This window comes from Sesamum indicum, linkage group LG3 (assembly GCF_026168435.1).
Source record: "Sesamum indicum cultivar Baizhima isolate 11 linkage group LG3, ASM2616843v1, whole genome shotgun sequence".
In the NCBI taxonomy this organism is placed as follows: domain Eukaryota; kingdom Viridiplantae; phylum Streptophyta; class Magnoliopsida; order Lamiales; family Pedaliaceae; genus Sesamum; species Sesamum indicum.
Window position 1 is genome coordinate 1,573,309 of NC_142659.1, and position 22,521 is coordinate 1,595,829.

Here is a 22,521-nt window from a genome sequence, read left to right on the forward strand (position 1 = left end):
GCTTTTGAAATTTTGATAATTTCTTTTAAAAAAGTTAAAATTTGAAATAAAATGTGAATTTTTGTTGCAATAGATGGTGAGAAGTAACAAAAATTTAAAATAAAAAGAGGAGTATTTGATAAAAAAAAAAAGAGGAGTATTTTGATAATTTCTAAACGTACAGTATATTCTACCAATCAAAACTCGTATTTTATAAGTTTATAGAATTATTACATTTTATCAAATATATAGATCACCTTTTTATTTTTTAACAAATATCCAATTTTATAGAAGAAAATTAAAAATAAGAAATGAGTTAAATATATCATTTTTATAATTCATCCTTCATCAGAATCTATATTAAAGTACATAAATCTAAAATAATTTTATTTTTTAACGAATAAAATAGAATAGAAAGTAAGAATAAAAACTTACTGTTAATAAGTTATAAGAAAGACAATCGAAAAACAAAGAAAGATGGACCTTAGAAAAAGAATTTTAAAATCTCAATATGGTTTAACAATTTGAATAAGAAAAGATAAAGAGTACATTATCATGAGATGAGAAAATAAAATGAGTACAAATAAAAATAAAATTAAATCATAAATATAGCAACATTAGCAGGAGCCATAAAAGAACAAAATGATCTTAGATTTAGTTAAATTAAATTTAAATAGTCCTGAAAATAAATTATATGTAAATTAAAATCTGGTGGTGCATTCCATCTTGTAAACATCATGTGAATACAAAATAATAATAATAAAAAATTAAACGATAAAAAGAAGTTTGATGAAACTATAATATATATTGTGTAAAAAGATAAAATGCTGATGGCTTTAGAACTCATTTCAAGCAAAAATTGGGTGCTGTGCTATTTATACATATATAGTCGTTGTAGAATGTGGCATGAGGCACTAACACAAGATTTTATGTGAAAAATGCAACACCAAATGTCAGCAATCATAAATATATTATAGGATTAAATTATCTAAATTTAGAAACAAAGACTTTGATGAGGGTGAAATGGCTAAGACGTGCCTTCCTATTTTCCACCAACCTACAAAGTAAATATAATATAATAAGAACATGTATATTTATATATATAATTCGATGGATTTGAGGTCATGAATTTCGATTCCCCAGTAATAAATTTTTGAATTCGTTTCAATAGTCTAATATTAAAGAATTTTAATTCATTCAACAATAAATTTGAACTATATTTTGATTCACCATCCATGCATTTCAAATTATTATAATATCAAACATATTTGAAATTCTTACTTCAAATCTAAATTCCTTAATCGAAATATAGTCTAATTGTCTAAATATATTTTTTAAACTAGATAATAATTCAAACAAGCTTGAATAATAATGTATCGACTCGACTCGATTGTTTACCTCCCAACAAAATAAGTTGAGATTAAAGGTAGCGTGGAAAGCAATACTACTGATGGCTACTAAACTTAAACTGCACCAGGCTGCTAAAACTCTTATCAGATCCACACAAGCTATAAATCAAAACTACTGATTGCTGCTCTTAATAAGTACTGCAAAAGGGCAGTGGTTAATCTTCTCGATTGACATCAAGATTTTTTAATTTTTCTTCCAATTCATCCTGACTTTCTTCATCTTCATCCCCAGACTCCTTATCGGCGAAATCTTCTCCATCAGGGTCATTCTCATCCAAGGGTCCAAGTTTCTCGGCGCATTCTTTAAAGATGTCCTTCAACTCATCAATACCTTCCTCAGAAATGAAGTTCCCATTAACGTTCAAGAATTTGAACCCAGGCAGACGCACCAAAGCCTGAGCTAATGTTCTAGCCGCAACCATTCTTATAGAGTTCAGGCTCAGATCGACCTCCTTCAACTGGTCATGGCCTTCTCCAAATGCTTTGCTTATCTGAATTGCACCGTCATCCTTCAGATCATTCTCTGACAGGTTCAACTTTGTGAGAGCCGTCTTTCTGGAAATGCAAGCGGCCATGCTCGGAGCAGCCGCAGCTGTTATGTCGTTTCCGGCCATCTCCAACACTGTGAGTGATGGTGCTGCCTCTTTTAGAGCATTGGCTATGGCAATTGCTCCATCATCTTCCAGATTCAGGTAGCTTAAATAGATCTCTGTGAGATACTCATTTTTGTAGAGGGACTCACTCAACTTTACGCCAGCTTCTATACCAAACATGTTGTCCCGAAGATCCAGTTTCTTCAGATTCTTGCATTTTGCAAGTGCTGCACTCAAGGCAACTCCGCCTTCAGAGCCAACTCGGGTAGACGAGCATCGAAAATCTTCCAGTGAAGGACAACGCCTCAGAATCTCAGAAATAGCAATAGCCCCTTCGTCTCCGGTCATATTGTTATGAAAATGAAGAACCCTCAGCTTCTCTGTGGAAGGAACCAACTCACAAACAGCCTGTGCAGCTTCCTTTGATATGCCGTCATTCATCAGATATAATTCCTCCAAGCTAGTTTGAGACTGCAAGAGCTTCCCGAATGCTCTGACTCCCTTCTCACCTAAGGCGTTGTCGGAGATGTTTAGATACCTCAAATGAGAACCTTCCAGAGCTTCGGAGAAGATACTCATGACATCAAGAGCTTCCGCCTCTGGTCTTCCTGCAACAAAATCTGACACATCCACTTCCTTCAGTTGGCTTTTAATGGATGTTAAGATCGGCCCTGCAACACGGGCTGCACCTAGACCAAAGCTTCGATTGCTGAAACATATCTTAGTGTAAGAATTTCCAGGCTCTTTTAAGGGACTCAAAAGTGTTTGTGCCTCATCCTCTTCTATAAATGCTCGCTGACCTTTGGAGATATCGAAAAAAGATTCAGCTGAATCAACCTTGGGTTTCAGAGACTCTTTTTCCTGTATTCTGGGGCCGTTCTTAAGAACTTCCAGAATGAGCTTACTGCATTCACTAGCATACATCTGCACAGCAGAACTGCCATCACCATCGGGTTCTTGTCCATAATGTTGATTTGCACTAGTAAATGCCGATTCTTCAATTTGTTTGGCATGTTTTGAAGCCTCAACATCACTGAGGCTGCCATACTTGGTGGTGAAAATTGTTGGAGTTGAGAGATTATTCTTCATTCGCTCCACTAGCATTTGCCGAGTGTTTTGGCTAGGTGGCCAGAGTTTAATGGTAACATGCTGGCGTTCTCCATTTGGTGCTTTGGCATCCATCGCAATCTGCCTAAAATGCAGAAACTCCAAGTTTTAGTCAAATAGCATGCTAAGTTAAATTAGCAGTAGCAGCAAAAGAAAATCGGTACCATACAATACAACATTAGTTGAGGTGGGGAGGGGGCAAACCTTATTGACTAAGCTACCTACACACTCAAATATATTTTAGTATAATTGTAGTTCAACAACAAACTGCAAAGTTTCAAAATCCAGAGAAGGTACTTGTATTGGGATGATGTACACGAAAAATAGTCAAAGATATGATAAAAGAAATAAACATATGCCTCAAGACGTGACGTAAAGTCCCAGGTCAGAAGTCTGGTTTCACGAACTTGATTGCAGTTTCACAAAGTTCACGTCCCCATATATGGAGCACCAAAATTATTTGGCAAAACATATATTACTAATATGAAAGCCTACATGCAGTATCTTTCTATTCATCATTGAACCCAGGAGGTACAAAATAACACCATTTCAAAAGTAAGGAACTATTATCCCAAGTCTAAGGTAGAACAGTTCAGCAGGGGTAAAAAGGCTCATGGAATATAATGAATAAAACACAAACCGTTTATCATCTCTAAGTGATTTATTCCTTCAAAAATCAAATGCTATTGGCACGACGAGTTCAATTATCAAAACACCAGTCTTTAGCAACAAAGAACGCACAAAATAACAATATTATCTCATCATCGAAAAGTGCGTCTGTGTGTGTGCGTGAGTGCATGCCTATGTGGGTTACATAAGACACACTGCTAACATCTATACACATGAGCAGAAACACAGTACCTGTGCCTCAGCAGATATGGCCAACAAGTTCAAAGAAGGCTACTACAACAAAACCTCATGAAGATGGAAGCACAAAGCAGATATTACAAATAGAAGCAATCCAGAGAAACAGCCCAGCATTAACATCATGCAAACGCAACATGTCAATCTCTTACACCATGTTTGAACATTGGAGTTCATACAATTGAAAAATAAGCACAACCCTTTGTTCAATTTGGTTTCAGAGTAAAAACACAAAGATTACTGCTACTACAAATGCAATTACAGCATAGATTTTAATTTCTCACTATACTGGACCACAGTCAGAATGTTCTCAAAATTATGGATTTTCTCTTCAAGGAAATTGCAAAGAAACCAACTTTTATCGATTTCACTTCCCCTTTACACTTTCCTTCATCCAAACAAAACCTTAAGCAACAGATCCACAAGAATACCAAACCTTCACCTGAAAGTTGTAACCGCCGAAAATTCAAATTCCACAAAATGCTAAAAGAATAGCACCCAACTCCTCATACAATTCAGAACTAATATATTGGCGAGAGACAGCGTGTCTCTGTGGGTTTTACATACAGAATATGAACAATGAAGCAGAAACCATAAAACCCTAAAATGGAGAAAAGCATTTTGGGGTAAAAGAATTTTTTGTAAAAAAAGGACAAGGGATAGAATACCAAGAAAAGGAGGTACCTTTAGCTGCAGAGTTTATGGGCTGTCTGATTTGAGTTGCAGAACTTTGAGTGATGTAATTATGTGGCAGTGTGGATATCTGTGTATGTGGGGAGAGTATGTAGAGACAGAGAGAGAGAGAGAGAGAGAGGAGGGAAACTGAATTCTAAAATCAAAAGCCATAATAATTACAACATTCCTTTAAATTTTGGTGTAATTGTATCTAAATTCTTTTTTTTTTCTTTTTACACTTCTCCTTTTAAAATTTGGGTTAGTTATATAAAAACAATTTATAATTTAAAAAATTACATATAATACTTCTCAAATTTAATGTCGTCTAACAAATTATTTTCTTCCTTAGTAAAAATTTATCAAATCTGTTGTATTAAAAAAAATTGAATGAAAATTGATATTTACCCTCGATTGACTTACTATTGATTTATTACAGGTCAAATAATTTTTTTTCAACTAAATTATCTTTATAACGGTGAAGATGCATGCATTAACGCGTGAAAACGTATGAAGGTAATTTGATTATAAAAATATTTATTTAACCTGTAATAAATCAGTAATAAGTCAATTGGAGGTAAATAATAGATTATTTTTAATTTTTTTTGTTAATATCAGCAAATTCAGTAGATTTTGACAAACGGAGGGACTTATTTGTTAGACTGAAACAAACCTCAAGAGTGCTAGATATAATTCCCCAAATCATAGGAGGTCTACATGAAATTACACTAAAGGTCAGGGGATAGGAGCATAATTATCCCTTTTTTTTTGGATAATTACACCTTTTTAGATTTGATGTCATATATGTACGTAACTTCTTGTGATTTGAGAAATTATATTTATCATCCTTGATCTTTGCTTCCGTCTAATAAATAAATCCCTATTTAGTTAAAATTCACTGAATTTGTAGATAAAAAAATTGAATGAATATTGATATTTAACTCAATTAATTTTTTATTGACTTGTTGCAAGTCAAATAATATTTTTTCAGACTAAACTACACTTATAACGTTAAAGATATATCTCCTCACATATGTTAGTACATGAAAACATATGAGAGTAATTTGGTTATAAAAAGATTTATTCGACTTGCAATAAGTAAGTAATAAATCAATCGAGGGTAAATATTGATTTGTTTCAATTTTTTAGTTATTATCAACAAATTCGATGAACTTGACTAATGGATAGACTTATTTGTTAGACAGAAACAAGTCTCATGGGTACTAGATATAATTTTTCAAACTACAAAAAGGTCTATGTGTAATTAGGCAAACCTCAGGGGAGGGGGTGTAATTATTTTTTTTTCTTATAGTTTGGGAAACTACATCTAGATTTTTTTTTAAAAAAAAACTCGTCTGACAAATAAATTTTTCTATTAGTTAAAACTTACGAAATTTGCTAATATTAGTAAAAATAATAAATGGGATCTATATTTATACCTAATTGACTTAGTAATAACTTATTAGAGGTTAAAACAAACAACATTTGATCAAACTATCCTTATAAGGATAGAGATGTACTCTTCACATTCATTAGCGCGTATAAAGATGTATAAGGGTAGTTTCATAAAATATAATTTGACCTGCAATATTAGTAATAAGTCAATCGAGATTAAATATGAATGCTCATTCAATTCTTTTTGCTAAAACAAGCAAGTTTCATGATTCTTTTTATTAAGGAATGGATCCATTTGTTGAATGAAAATAAATACTAAGCGTATTAGATATAATTTTTCAAATTATAGAAAGTTTACGTATAATTGCACCAAACCTCTGTTGAAAAATTGTTAATTTAAATTAAAGAACAAGTTTATTTAATAAATTTGATTTTGATCAGATTAAAATAAGTGATTGGTTATGATGTACTATGCATAAAAAGTCGTGACACATGGATGATGGTTGATTGAGCCCAATCATCATCCAACCGTGTCTAATAAATCGAATAGATGTGTCCTTTGGTAGAAATAATGTGTCTAACGGGTGAAACCCTTTGGATGAAATGATGTGTCCATTGGGTGAAAATTGTATGTTCTTTGGGTAAAATGAAGTTTTCATTTGGATGAAAAGTCATAACCTTTCAAAACTATATTTTCTGATTGGACATGTCCATTTAATGATAATTTTCAACTTTTATAAATAAATCCTCCCATTTCTTCCATTCAATCAATTTGAAAAGCATTTTAGTGCATTTCAACGTGTTAACAATAAAAGCATTTTGCCTTTTATTAAGAGAGTCGCAAAATATTATTTAGTTTATTGTTCTCAAAATTTGTAATGCTACCACCTTGAGATTATAAATTCATATCTTGATAGACGAATTGTCGTTTTCGTTACCATCAGCGGGTCAATAAATGTCTTAAAACTAAAGAGTCTAACACTTACCTCAATTTCATAATACACATCTCCCACATATCTTCCTCATCTTTCCAACAACCTCAGGGGAGGACGATCTAATTATTCCAAATCAATGAGTGGGGAAGGAAGTGAAATAAAGAAACTTCTAAGGACAAATTTCTTAAAATCATATTTTTATGATTTTTGATCAATAAATTGAAATCCAAATTATTCATCGAATCAAAAAATTAAATGGATCACGGGTTATCAGTTCAATATTTGGATCTTATGGTCGGATTAGTAATGTCATATTTATGTCATAAATAATTATTAATATATTAAAGCTAATTTTAAATAATAAATAATATTAATCTTCTTAAAAATCTATATTTTTTTGCATTTCACTCTTTTTCGTTATGATATTTCATATAATAAAATAAACTTAAAAACAAACTAATAAAGATGAAAATTTAAAATAAAAAATATCTCTATTCAGTACAATTTATAATGACAAAATTACCCTTTTATTCTAACTTTATAGACATTTAGGTCCCATTAACATTGTCAGAGGGAATAAATGAGTGATAGAATAACTTGAGATTAAATTTAAAATGGGATAGCTTTGGATTAATTGTATGTTGTTAACTACTTTACTTTGTTTTATCAAAGCCATGAAATGTCCATATTGCCCTTTGAGTTTTTAAATTATAATATATCTTATACTTCATTCTATGAGTAATACACACATTTTGTTTATACATATTTTTATCATTATTTATTATTTAAAAATATAAAATATAGATGAATATATTTTCTTAGTATAAAAAATGATATATATATATAAATATTATATATGATATAAATAATATAGGGTAAATTATAACTACTTCTCTTGAAATTTGGTATAACTACAAATACGCTCTTATTGTTTGAAAAATTACCAATATCCCCCTGATCTTAACAATAGTCTAACAATTAGCCAAATTCTGTTAAGTTTTCATCCATTGTTTTATGGTGAATTGACCAAAATACCCTTGTGGATTAAAAATTATAATTTTGAATTATTTTTTAATTTTTTAATTTTTTTATGGACTAACTTGATAAATTTTTTTTATAATTTTAAAAACTTTATCATCCATCTTGTTTGATTTTTTATAAGCTTTTAATTTTTTAAAAAATAAAAAAAAAATACTATAAGGGCAAAGATGATAATTTTCATACCTCCATTCAAAGATTATATAATTTCAACAAATATCACAAGGGTATTTATAATTTTTCAAATTATAAAAAAATATTTATAATTATATCAAATTCGAACATGGATAGTTGTAATTTACTATATAATATATCTAGTGAAAGGGAAATTTTGACAGAGGAGTAGTGACTTTATTTGAGAATTGACAAGACATGGGGCTAACTTGTGAATTGCTACCAAAAAAAATCTAACTATACTCGTTTCCAATCAACTCCAACCACCAACTGGACTAATCTTTATTATGATACAATTTAATTAATCATTTTGTTTATTTTTTTAAATTTAACTATATGGAATAATTTATTGCAAAATATTAATACAATTAATAAAAATATATTTAAAAAAAAAACATTCAGAAACTTTCCATTGAAAAAATTGTACAGCAACGGCCGTTCCAATTAAAACTTCATTACAAAATAAATCATACCCACCGTTACAACAGGTGTCGGAAAATGTTGAACTTCATATATTCAAAGAAAAAAGGAATGCAAGAGGCAGTCATTGTAGAGAAAATCTTCTCTAGTTTTTCTGTAATGATTTCATCATCCAAAAATGAAGGTATACAGGAGATTAAATATATTATTGGGCGTAATCACCCCAACTAACTAACCAAATTTGTTATATAAAAGACAAAAAAAAAAGAGCATCTATCTCGTATCTAACAAATCTGCAGACGTGGCATGTGCGACCTCAGAAATAGCAACCGCATGAAGTGCTGCAATGGGAACTGTGTTCTGATTCGTAGGTTTAAGTGCTATCGCACTATAACTGTCATGGACCATGACCTCAACGAATGCGACCTAGTTTTCAACCTCAAGGTCACAAGACTGAGAGGTAGAATTCTCAACAGAAAACTTCTATGTCATTATTTATGGGAACGACATTTTGATGGTATAATTTTTCATATGAAATTAATATTTCCAACGAATTTATTCCATCCGTCACAAATATTTTTTGATGGGACATTAGGATTTGTCTGTGACCGTCGAAAACCTCATAGGATAAATCCAAATTACCCCTAAAATATTGAAAAAAGTTAAAAAAAAAATCCTAAAAGAAATGGTAAATAGTCTCCCTAACCTTTTAATGAAGAACTATATTACCCTCTTCGTTGGGTGGTGCAGTTCACTCGTCCATTTTTGCGATTGATTTAGTTATTTTAATTTGTAAATAGTCATTTTTATCCCTAATTACTAAATATAAAAGCTGAAAAATATTATCACTTTCTATTTCTTTATATTGCAACACGCTTTTATTTTTTTTTTTTGCGTTTTTCTATGAATTCGATGTAATTTCTACGGAAATATGTGCTGTTTATTTAGTAATTAAGAGTAAAAATAATCAATTAGTTACAGATCAGAATAGCTAAATCAATCCCAAAATTTATGAGTAAACTACACTGCCGACTAGAGGAGGTAATATGCTTCTTTACTAAAAAATTGAGAAAGCTCCTTACCTTTTCTTGTTAGGGAGATATTTTGTCGTTTTTCATTATTTCAGGGGCAATTTAGATTTATCCTTTTTACTTTGCCGCGAATTTCTTCTTTATTCCCTTGAAAACAAATATTTTTGTTTTGTAATTTAAAATAATCATGACTTTAATTTTTTAAATTCTCATGTAAAATTTTAAATTATATTAAATGGACCTATGATGTTGACAAATATAAAATAAAAAGTTAAAAATTATGGGTGTCTCAATCAATAATTCATTATGGTATGAAAATTATTTAAAAAAATCAACGAAAGCAGGCAAATGCATGCTCCATTTTCCACCTCAATTTCTCCTATAAATTACCCACTACAGCTGATTTGCATCAAGTGTCAACTTCTGACCACTGAGGAGTGAGAACCCTTCTTTACACTGCCATGGCTTCCCCAACCAAAGATGTCCTCACTGACCTAACTCCGTTCATCAAAGTCTACACCGACGGCACCGTCGAGCGCATCTTCAGCTTTCCAGACGTACCTCCCTCGCCGGAAGACCCCACCACTGGCGTCTCCTCCAAAGACACCACCATCTCCCCAACCTTATCCGCCAGACTTTACCTCCCGAAGCTCACCGACCCCACTCAAAAGCTCCCCATCTTAGTCTACTACCACGGCGGAGGCTTCTGCGTCGACTCCGCCTTCTCTTTGCTCACCCACCGTTACATGAACTTCTTGTCCGCAGAATCCGGAGCTCTGGTTGTCTCCGTCCAGTACCGTCTCGCTCCTGAACACCCCCTTCCGGCGGCGTACGAGGATTCCTGGGAAGCCCTCAAATGGGTCTGCTCCCACGTGCTTGACCAAACCCATTTGGAGAAAGATGAGTGGATCACCAGCCACGCGGATTTTAACCGGCTTTTCATCGGTGGAGACAGTGCCGGAGGTAACATCACCCATAACATTGCTATGCGTGCGGGGTCGGAGTCTTTACCCGGAAACCTGAAAGTCTTGGGTGCAATTATCTCAAATCCCTTCTTCTGGGGCTCTCATCCCATCGGGAACGAACCAAGAGAAGATATAGAGCAGAGTGCCGCTTATAGGCTGTGGTTCTTGGCATACCCGTCTGCTCCCGGAGGCATTGATAGCCCATTGATCAATCCGCTGGCTGATGGAGCGCCGAGCTTGTCCGGGCTGGGATGCTCCAAGATTATAGTTTGTTTGTCAGAGAAGGATGTGTTAACGGCGAGGGGTTTAGTTTACGCAGAGGAAGTGAAGAAGAGTGGGTGGAAAGGCCAAGTGGAGGTGGTGGAGATTGAAGGAGAGGATCACTGCTTTCAGTTATTTGATCCTCAAACGGAAAAGGCCAAATATCTCATCAGCCGTCTTGCTTCTTTCATCTCACACTGAAATTTATGCCTTGTTTTTGCCCTTAAATCGCTTGTTGGTTGAGTATTACTCGGGTTTATATCATATAAAGAAAAATTCTTGTTCGAATCTAATTTGGTCGAAATAAAGTAATCACATTTAATATGTGATTGGTCAATTTTTTTGAACTGTATGTCAATCAGACAATAAATATATTGCACTTGTTATTTAACTGTTTCAGATTTGAACTAGAATTTCTTATCATATAATTCATATATTATATTTATTATATGTCAGATTTATATTATATTAATGTGATACGTGATTTATGCTATAAATAAGATACATGATTGTAATCAAATAAAAAGTAAATAAAAACACAAGTTGAACACAACACAGATCCCCTTTGGATATTGTCTCCAAATACCCTTTCTCAATACTTTTCTCTATAATTCATTATTTTTCCCGATTGTGATCGATAAATAGTCATACATTCAGCTAGTGAGTATTATAAAATACAAAACTGGCTAGTTTGGCAATATATATATATATATATATATAAAATAAAAGTCCGTGATACTCATAAACATCATTAATGACACCACCACACCAAACAGACGTGAAGTAAAAAGTGCCCTTCAACTAATAGATGACTAACTTATCAACTTTTTAAATTTTATATTAATTGATAAGCTAATTTCTTTTTTCTTTCTTTAGTTTTTTTTAGGTAAGGTAATATATTGATTTATATAATTTATTTTTATTTATAATATATTCTAAAGTAAAAATATTATTTATTATATTCATGTAGGAATGACGTGCCACGATAATTAGTAAAAGAATAAAACCTTTCAACATGGTGGAGTTGCAGTGTCTATTCAATGTATATTATAAAAGTGTGAATGATTTACAATATACATATATATATTTTTTTAGTGATGCCAATTATATCCTTTTTATATAATTATACATTATAAATAAATAATTTTGTAATTAATTTTATAGTTGTTACTTACTTAATTGGATTGAGCTATATTTTTAATAACAAAAAATTTATTATAAAGAGTTTTATTCATAATTACTAATATCTACTTCAATAATATTTTAATATCTAACACCATATATATTTTCATTCTAGACAAATAATTGTATTTTCACATGATTTTCAAACAAAAAAACAAATAAAAATAATAACATGACTATTAAAATTATATAGGCTGCAAATAACATTTTTATTACTATTTTCCTCACCAACATTGAAAATGAAAATACGCTAGGATATTATTTATGGATAATTACACCTCCTCTCACGAGGTTTAGTGTAATTACACGTAGACCTCCTGTAGTTTAAAAATTACATCTATCACCTCTAAAGTTTGCTTCCATCTAACAAATAAGTCTCCTGTTAGTCAAATTCACTAAATTTGCTGATATTAACAATACAATTGAACGAAAATTAATAATTGCATTTGATTGATTTAAACTGACTTATTGCAGGTCAAATAATTTTTTCGAACTAAACTACCCTTATAATTATGAAGATAGACCTCCTCACATGCATTAACACGTGAAGACGTATGAGGGTAATTTGGTCATAAAAAGATTTGTTTGACTTGCTATAAATCAGTAGTAAGTCAATCGAGAATAAATATAAATTTCTTTTGATTTATTTTATTAATATCGACAAATACAGTGAATTGTGACTAACGAAGGGATTTATTTGTTAGGCGAAAGGAAATTTCAAGAATATTAGATGTAATTTTTCAAACTACAAAAAATTTATGTATTGATGTATATTTGTAAAAAATATTAACCTACAAGGGTTAAAAAGTAATTTAATATATATGAGGCACATGTTAAACAAATGCAACCCACCACACAATATAACTCCCGACACTACTATAAATATTATTTTTTAAACCTAACTACTATTCATTGATAGTGACCACTCTTACTAAAAAACTCCATCGAAAATTGTATTTTCACCTGGTGAGTTATTGTGTCGCGGATAAATTTTCAATTTGATCTCTTTGTAAAACCCTCGACCAGCCCCCCACTCTCGGATGGAATATGCAGTAGTCGGTGTAATATTTTGTCCAAGAATAAACACTTTTCTGAATTGAGTTAACACATGGGAGTGGGTGGGTGGGGAGTCATTTATTATTTTCAATTCATTAGGGGTATGTGAATACGCTTGGCCAACAATGTTTGGTGCCTGGCTCGAGCTGCGCCTGGTGGTGCTACTCGAGCCACCACGAGCTGAGGGCCTAGTGGTGCTGCACCTCGAGCCCAAGGTGCAAGGGTGCTTGAGGTGGAGCGAGGTGCACCAGATGGTGCACCACGAGCTCGGCTCGAGGGAATTTTCAATAGGTTTGGTAAATTTCATAGTTATTATATGTTGGTAATTGTATTAGATCAAATTTAATATTAGTACAAATTTATGAGATAATTATTAAGCTGGTTTGAAAGTCTACGTTTGTGCATCTACAAATACTTATTTATAGTTGAGATTTTGTAAGACAAAAAGAAATTTTATAAATAATTATCTAAGTTTGTCTTCTACTACTTCTCATCTCTCTTCCTTTCTAACAAAGTGGTATGATCAGAGCCACTTAAAATATGATGAATAATGGAGTAGGTTCTTTACTCGTCACAAAAGAAAATTATGAAACGTGGTGCATATAAATGGAAGCGGTACTTGGTTCTCAAGATGTGTGGGAGATTGTAGAGAATGACTAGGATAAATTTCAAGATAAATCAGCGTTATCTCAAATGAAAAAGGATAATTTGTCAAAAACAAGACTAGATATCCTTTTCATAGTTGGGGTGATAAGTCATTTTATGAAGCTCCTACATCTAAGCGATATTGATTTTGCGGCAAATATTGATGGTAGAAAAAATACAACCCATATGTTTGGATTTGTGTTTTGAGTGTTTTGTTTTGTGTATTAAAGATAGAGAGAGAAAAATAGAGATAAGTAAGTGTGTGTTGAAGATAGATGATATGTTTGGATTTGTGTTTTAAGGTAATTTAAAATATTTTAAAATAAGTGGTGTAGGTTTGATGTTGGGATTTGAGAGACAAAAATCACTGTTCATTGTCAAATTATATCTCTTTTATATATATTTATATATATAAATATGTATATATATAAATATAATATGTTTAATGTTGTATTTTTTGGAGACAAAAATCACTGTTTATTGTAAAATCATATTTGATTTATATTATATATAAATGTATAGATATTATATATAGAAAGTTGAAAAGAAAAAAAATACAAAAATAAGATGTAAAAATACAAAAATAAATATTAAGTGTGTTTTATCTTATCTCGAAAAATACAAAAATATGAATCTAAACATTGCCAACTGGTCTTGTATTTTTCATGGGTGATTGTGCTATCTCATGGTGTTTAAAAAAGCAACCCACAATGACTCTGTCAACTTGTGAGTTTGAGTATGTGGCTGCAACTTTTTGAACTTGCCATGTTGTTTGGTTTTAGAAAATTATTGAAAGAGCTTCACTTATCTCAAGAAAAGACGACAGAGATTTGCATTGACAAAAAAATCGGCACAAGCACTTGCTAAGAATCCGATGGTCCATGACCGAAGCAAGCACATAGATACAAGATATCATAATGATGAGGGATAAAATATTAAAAGACCAATATGCCCCTCACTAAGGGTAGAAACATAATTTCGACCCCATTGGTAGATATCCTACTGGCACAAAAGGCAACAAAGAGATTTTAGGCTCAGTTTGTGGATTGGATCGCGGACTTGATTAGGGGCATCATCCGCGCGTTTTTCCTAATTTAACTGCCTTGTAAAAAGGCCACATCAATGCGATCATGACACGTGGCTGCCTATCATAGCCGGCCCCAATTACATATATAAACGAATATTCTGACCAAAGGAGGTAATTTTTGATCTTCCATAGTCTTTGTGTTTGCCATTATATTTCGACCAGAACACTAACTTGAGTGTTGGAGTGTCTTCGTTGGGTAACATCCCGACTAGCTTGACATGTTTTCTGATCCTCAGGTTCATTCAAATCGGGCTCAGGCAAATGGAGTACCATCATCAGCATACCATCGAAATTTGGCCCGATCACATTATATTAGAGAATGCATTGGCAATAATGTGGTGGAGCTCAAATATTTGAAGACCCGAGATCAAATTGCAAATATTTTCACGAAGCCGTTAAAGGTTGAAGATTTCCAAAGATTGAGAGCATGTCTTGGTGTAAAACAGGAAATTTCAAATTGAGGGGGCTTGTTGTTAGTGTAATTTGGTATTTCTAATAGGTATGGTCAGCATTCATAGTTAATATATTTTGGTAATTATATCAGGCCAAACTTAATATTGACATAAACTTATGAGATAATTATTAAGCTAATTTGAAAGTCTAAGTTCGTGCATCTATAAATACCTATTCGTAATTGAGATTTTGCAAAATAAAAAGAAATTCTATAAAAATTCATCTAAGTTTGTCTTGTACCTTCTCCTTGTCTCTCTTCCTTTTCTAACAGAAGCATCTAAGTATATGAGTTGTTTACTTCTCAAATTAGAAGAAGGCAATGAATTTCAAAAAGATATTTGTCTATTCAATTACATATTTTCTTTTACATCATTTAGGGAAAAAATATTATTTTAGTTTGCTAAATATGCCTAATTTTAATTTTAATCCGATAACTATGTTCATTTTTGTTTAGGTCCAGTAACTTACGAAATTGCTTACTTTTAGTCCTCTGGCAGATTTTCCGACAATTTTACCCCTATGCAACTTTGGAAAGGCAGTTTTAGTCCATATGCACTCATAGGGGTAAAATTGTTCGAAAATATGCCAGATGACTAAAAGTAAGCAATTTCGTAAGTTATTGGACCTAAACAAAAATGGAAATAGTTATTGAACTAAAATTAAAATTAGGCATACTTAGCGGACTAAAATAATACTTTTTCCCATCATTTAGTGTGAAATTAGATAAAGAACTTACATTTTCACGATAAAAAATTTATAATTATCGAGCACAGGAAATGGTCTAGCAACCTTCCTGGGTTAACACCTAATGAAAATGCCCTTGGTTATTTGGGTAAAATACAATTTACCTCCTGTGATCAGTGAAATGTTCAAAAAGTCCTCTACGACAAAAGAATCTGCAAAAAAGTAGTAAAAAGTACTTTCTTATTGTACCATATTGAAAAAGTTTAACTTAAGATTGTGCACTTTTTCATTTATTCCACATTGAAAAAGCATAAAACAAGTTTAAGCTGTTTATACTATAAATATGTGATAGTTTTAAATAATTATCCGAAGCACTTGCCTATCTATTTTCATTGGCATTTATTTACTTCTCACTTTGTATATTTTACTATTTGTTAGTGAAATATTTATGGTGTTATATTATTAATTTTTTTTAAAAGAAGATTAACAAAATAGGTTGGATTGGGTTTCGGGTGGAATTATTTTGATCGGTGGTCCACATTGGATTGATAGGCCCTAGTTTTATGGCCATGACCTGGACCAAACACATGGTAGGGTCCCAATTGGCCAAATTGCATATTACAGTCCTATTTTTTCAAAAAGGTCAGCTAAAAACCTTCTTGTTTTGAAATAGGCAAAATTTTTTTTCTATTTTCTTAAATATAGCACACTCGCCCCTCACCGTTAATTGAAGCTAAAGGTGTTAATTTTTTCATCAAAAGACGGTTATGCCCTTATTAATTATATATTATTTCTTTTTTCATGACCAGTGAATTTTTTTATTGCATAACAATCGTAGAATTTAATCAATGTATCTCAACCGTTAGATCTAAATTATTAAAGGTTAAGATTTAATAAATTTTAATATATATATATATATTATAGTTATAATTATAAAATATAAAATATTATTTATAAAAAATAAAAAATAATAAAAGAATAAATTGCATAACACCCCCTGTATTTTAAGAAAATATCGTGAAACACCCTATGTTATGTTTATAGGCAAAAAACCCCCTGTGTTATTTAAAAGGCAAGAAAATACCCCCTCTTTTTTAATAGGACAAAATGCATAAAACCCTCCTGTGTTTTAAAAAGTCTGCAAAAAGCACCTCCCTGTTTTCAAAATAGGCTAAAAGCTCCCATGTGTTTTGTAAACTCAGCTCAATCGCCCCTCTCCGTTAAATCCAACAAACGGTGTTAATTTTTTAGAAAATGACCGTTATACCCTTACTTAATATATATTATTTCTTATTCTAATGACCGTTGGATTTTTTTGATCAAATATTGATTGTTAGATCTAATCAATTAATCTCAACCGTTAGATTTTGAAAAAATAAAAGATCTAAATTCAACATATTATTTAATTTATATTATATATAAATAATTTAAAATTTTAAAAATATATTATTATTATATATTAAAAAAAATAACTAACTACCCCACCCACCCCCTTCCTCCTCCTCCCCCCCCGCTGCCCCCCCACCCCCTTTACCCCGGCTTCCCCCCTCCCAACCACATCTCGTCGCCGGCGACCAGATTTAAATTCTTTACCAAATTGAGTAAGGCTGGTCTCATTAGAATCGTCTTGAAGAGACGAGTCTGATGGTGCTAGTTTGAGACTGAGATTCGATCGGACGGAGACGAATCGATGGAAAATATGTTCGGCGATCGTTGCTTGAGCCCACTCTCTATGATCGACGAAAACTCAAATTGAAGGTATGAAAATGTTCGTCTTGAAGAGAGGATTCTAATGGTACCATTGGGCGTCGGAAATTCGTCCGGACGGCGTCGGAAAATTGTTTCGAAGTTTCCGGCGAAAGTGGGCGAAATACCAGATTTTCTTTCTTTTTTTTTAATTTTTTAATTAATTTTAATTATATTAGTTAAAATATATTTTAGTAAATTAAGAATATTTTAGATAATTATAATAATTAAATATTTTGGCTAATTAATAATAATTATTGTAATTAAATATATATTTTAATTAATTAAAAATAATAGTTAGATTTAATAATTAATGATTATAAAATTATTTGAATTTAAATATAATTTAATTTAATATTTCAATTTAAAATTAATATGCCAAAATTTAATTTATTTTTTAAGGTGAAAAATGACAAAAAGAATACACAAAACAAGCAAAAATCCCTTTTTTTGTTATGTAGACCCATAGAGGGGTATTTTGGTCCAAAAAATTATTAAATATCAACCTAAATCGCAGAAAAAGACTACCAAATGCAGCAGACGCGCGTCTTCTCCACTTCCCATTAGTTGCTAACAGAATGGGGGTTTTTTGCTGACTAAAACAAAACATGAGGGGGGTTTTAGCCTATTCTGAAAACAAGGAGGTGCTTTTTGCAGACTTTTTAAAACACAGGGGGGTTTTATGCATTTTGTCCTTTTTAGAAATTAAAGAGAGTGCATTTCACATGCCTAAAATGAGTGGATTTCTTTCTTTCTTTCTTTTTTTTTTTTTAACACTTTTTGACATTGTTTTATATTTGCAAATGTCTATTTTACCCCTTTGTTTGATATATAAGAGAAAATTACTATTTTAGTTTAAATATATTTTAAGAAATTATATAGTATTGATAATTTTATTTATTATTTAGTTTTGATATATTTAATAAATTTTATTTATTTATAAAATATATTAACTAAATATTAAAATACCTAAAATATATATAATTTTTAATTAAATTGTATGGTGTTTTAAAAAGAGTTGATAATCAAGATATTTTAATTCAAATCAAATTCGGTCAAACTTAAATAAGTTATATAGTAAGTACAATGCATTTGTTCAGTAATTAGTACATAGTTAAAAAAAATTAATCAATTACATGACAAAACTATTGTGCTTGCTCATTTAATTCGACTTAACTTAATTTGAATAAAAAAAATTTATTGATAACCCGTGAAATGCAGTTGAGTGGGCTCCATGTATTCCGGCTGCTTGTACAATGCGAATCATCGACAACCTAGATATTGATGACCGGTGACTCCACCCCTGAATAGCTGGTTGTCTTATCAAAAAATTAAAAAATATAGTAGGGGCAAAATTGATAATTTCATACATCCATCATAGGATTACATAATTTCATCAAACATTATGGGATATTTGTAATTTTTCAAACAATAAGAGGTATCCATAGTTATACCAAATCTCAGAAAAATTCATTGTAATTTACATATATATATATATATATATTAAAGTTTGAAGGATTTTAACATGTTACAGTAGATTAGTAGTGCAAATAAATTAAACTAAAATGGTAGAAAGTTTAAGAGTTTGAATCTTTAAATGGAGTAGAATAACTGAAAAATTTAATATTGATTATTAGATTATAACTAAATTATTTTTATTAAACATGTCAATAATTATCTTAATTTGTGGATTTGTTAAATTAGAATCAATCAAAATTTATAAATAAAACTATTATTAAAAAAATATTTTAATAATTTTTTAACCTTTTCAAGCTTTCACTTCTAAACCTACCTAGTACATAATGATATCTGAAAATTATGTAAGGAACAGACATGACCGACATGAACAAGATAATTGTTCTCAACTACAAAAAAATTAGTATCATCAACCCTTAGCCCTTCTACATCAGAATCCTCATCCCTGGCCTCACTCTTTTTTCCCTCATCTGCCTCTTTGATCACATTATCTACTAAATCTCCCACTCGAATGTATAACCAATCATCATTTTTAGCTGCCACATCTTCCTTTTCATCCTAATCTTCTTTCGTTTTGTATTCCTACTCATTGTCACTATCATCAAATTCTTCTCTCCCTGAAGAAGACTTATAGTCATTCAGACCACCCACAACTTCATCCTCTTCGAACTCGTCACCCTCCTGAGCCGCTATTTACCTATGTATATAGATATTTACCTCCCTCATAGGTTGAAATTTAACAATTATTTTTTGCAATGCTGAAATCAGGGCTGAAAAATTTGGGATAAATAGAGCTTCGTTGTCGTTTCTTGTTCTTTTGCCTGAGAAGAGTCACGAGCACTAAGTGTGACTTGTACATTCCCTCCAACAAATCTACATCACTGCCACGCAGTTGGCTGAGTAATTAAAATATCCACGTGAATACACACATGGTCTGCTGGCCATTTCTAGAACTAGGGATTTACCATGTCTGCATTTTTTGGTGGAAGTGTCCCAATTAGTTGGAAAATTGGCAATAAAACCCTAATTCGGACACTGAACGAAAATAAAATATATATAATTTTTATTTTTGGCCTTAAACATTCACTTTTCCGTCCAATTATGAACGAAAACGAAATTAGACACTGAAAGGATTTCATATACATCAAATATTATTTTCCTTCCAACTTTTTTTCTAGCCAAACAACAAACTTTTTTCTTATACATCAACTTTTACTTCCAATTTTCTTATATACCTATTTTTCAGCCAAATCAAACAAACCTTTAGTTAATTTTCTTTTATTTCATTTTTGTATTTGATTTTTGTTATATATTTTTATTTTTATTTATAATATATTTTAAAATATAAAAAATATTATCTATATGCCCAAACAATGCCGGAGGACGACTATTATAAAATAAAAAGTTACAATTATGGCGTCCCAACAACTCATTAAATCAAATCAACTAAAGCACGCAAGTTGCTATTTAATTATGATAAGTAGGTCATCATAAGCGTGCTCTATTTTCAACTTATTCTCCTGTAAATTACCTACATTCACATCAAATGCCCACCTGAGATTTGAGAACCTTCCTTTATCTGCCATGGCTTCCACAACCAAAGAGGTCCTCACCGACCTCTCTCCGATCATCAAAGTCTACACCGACGGCACCGTCGAGCGCCTCATCGGCTCGCCGCTGGTTCCTCCCTCGCCGGAAGACCCCACCACCGGCGTCTCCTCCAAAGACACCACCATCTCCCCAACCTTATCTGCCAGACTTTACCTCCCGAAACTCACGCTCCCCACACAAAAGCTCCCCATCTTAGTGTACTACCACGGCGGAGGATTCTGCATTGAATCCGCCTTCTCTTTCTTCGGCCAGCGCTACATGAATCACTTATCCGCCGAATCCGGAGCTCTGGTTGTCTCCATCGAGTACCGACTCGCCCCCGAAAACCTCCTCCCGGCGGCGTACGAGGATTCTTGGGACGCCCTCAATTGGGTCTGCTCCCACGTTCTTGACCAAACCCATTTCGAGAAAGATCAGTGGATCACCAACCACGCCGATTTTAACCGGGTTTTCATCGGCGGCGATAGCGCCGGTGGGAACATCGTCCACAACATTGCCATGCGTGCTGGGTCGGAGTCTTTACCCGGAAACGTGAAAATCTTGGGCGCAATTCTCTCGCATCCCTACTTCTGGGGCTCCAATCCCATCGGAAACGAACCAAAAGAAGATATAGAGCAAACTCTAGTTTACAGGCTGTGGTTATTCGTATACCCGACTGCTCCCGGCGGTATAGATAACCCATTGATCAATCCACTGGCCGATGGAGCGCCGAGCTTATCCGGGCTGGGATGCTCCAAGATTATAGTTTGTTTGGCAGAGAAGGATCTGTTAACGGCGAGGGGTTTAGCTTATGCAGAGGAAGTGAAGAAGAGTGGGTGGAAAGGCGAAGTGGAGGTGGTGGAGATTGAAGAAGAGGATCACTGCTTTCATATATATGATCCTCAAACTGTAAAAGCCAAGAATCTTATCAAGCGTATGGCTTCTTTCATTTCACAATGAAATTATGGGTTTTCTTCTCCCTAAATCGCTTGTTGAAATAAAATTATATCTAAGTTTATATTACGTTAATATTAGTAATAATAATAAGGCTTAAATGCAAGTACTGCCCCGCATTTATGGGGTAGTGGCATTTTTTGCCCTGTATCTTTCAAATTGTGCGTGATTTATACCCTTTGACCAAATTATAACCATTTTGTTCTTAGTTTAGCCTTACAAGCTTTGGAAAATAAATTAAGCCCTCTTAAATTTTTACTTTTCGACTGTCTTGTTCACGGGTATTCAAGTACTCGATTTCACGAACTTCTTCCAACTACAGTACCGAAGCAAATGGGTTCGTAGGCACTTGGCTCCTTAAACAACAAACAACACAACCCTAATTCATTTCCTACTTTAGCGCATAGAAACCACTCCAATATAGGGACTTAATAGAATTATGGACAACAGTTTAGACAGAAGCCTAATTTTTATTGAAAAAGTATATATATATATATATAATATTACATAGATATTATTTCCTCTGTTGGAAGAGACAACTGCTTAACCTTTCGTACAAAAGAGGACTTGACTCATTGGGAAAATCTCCATAAAACTAAGAATTAAAACTACAAAGACTTGAATTTTTAAACTATATTATGCTTTTGAAGATTTCGAGAAAATTTCTGATGATCCCCATTTGCTTCGGTGATTCCTTATTTATAAACATCCATGGACATCAAATACGGATTTCAAACTTATTTTTGATGACGTCACTACGTTCATCATCACTTTACCTTTTTCGAATGACATTATTGCTTTCGTC

At 32.4% G+C, this 22,521-nt stretch overlaps 2 protein-coding genes and 1 pseudogene across 4 annotated transcripts; 2 read left to right on the forward strand and 1 right to left on the reverse strand.

Moving 5' to 3' along the window:
• Positions 1 to 1,288: 1,288 nt before the first annotated feature.
• On the reverse strand, positions 1,289 to 4,782 carry RANGAP2 (RAN GTPase activating protein 2). 3 transcript variants are annotated; one of them, XM_011073258.3, is made up of 2 exons: positions 4,637 to 4,782; positions 1,289 to 3,173 (listed from the first exon to the last, which is right to left on the reverse strand). In XM_011073258.3, exon 2 carries the CDS (start codon positions 3,161 to 3,163, stop codon positions 1,544 to 1,546), a length of 1,620 nt encoding a protein of 539 aa, XP_011071560.1. In that variant the 5' UTR covers positions 3,164 to 3,173; positions 4,637 to 4,782; the 3' UTR covers positions 1,289 to 1,543. The 3 variants fall into 3 exon arrangements, with proteins under 3 accessions (XP_011071560.1, XP_088735346.1, XP_011071559.1); XM_088879220.1 differs by lacking the exon at positions 4,637 to 4,782 and adding an exon at positions 4,395 to 4,625 and having other exon boundaries at positions 1,289 to 3,169; XM_011073257.3 differs by lacking the exon at positions 4,637 to 4,782 and adding an exon at positions 4,395 to 4,625.
• A 5,235-nt stretch (positions 4,783 to 10,017) lies between these two features.
• On the forward strand, positions 10,018 to 11,234 carry LOC105156977 (2-hydroxyisoflavanone dehydratase). Its single transcript, XM_011073259.3, has one exon. The coding sequence runs from the start codon at positions 10,079 to 10,081 to the stop codon at positions 11,042 to 11,044; it is 966 nt and encodes a 321-aa protein (XP_011071561.1). The 5' UTR covers positions 10,018 to 10,078; the 3' UTR covers positions 11,045 to 11,234.
• A 9,415-nt stretch (positions 11,235 to 20,649) lies between these two features.
• Positions 20,650 to 21,924, forward strand: LOC110011728 (2-hydroxyisoflavanone dehydratase pseudogene; annotated as a pseudogene).
• Positions 21,925 to 22,521: the final 597 nt, after the last annotated feature.

What these genes read in the sequence shown, in the direction of transcription:
- LOC105156977 (XM_011073259.3), top strand. Translation starts at nt 10,079, where the DNA reads ATGGCTTCCCCAACCAAAGATGTCCTCACTGACCTAACTCCGTTCATC.
- RANGAP2 (XM_011073258.3), bottom strand. Translation starts at nt 3,163, where the DNA reads ATGGATGCCAAAGCACCAAATGGAGAACGCCAGCATGTTACCATTAAA.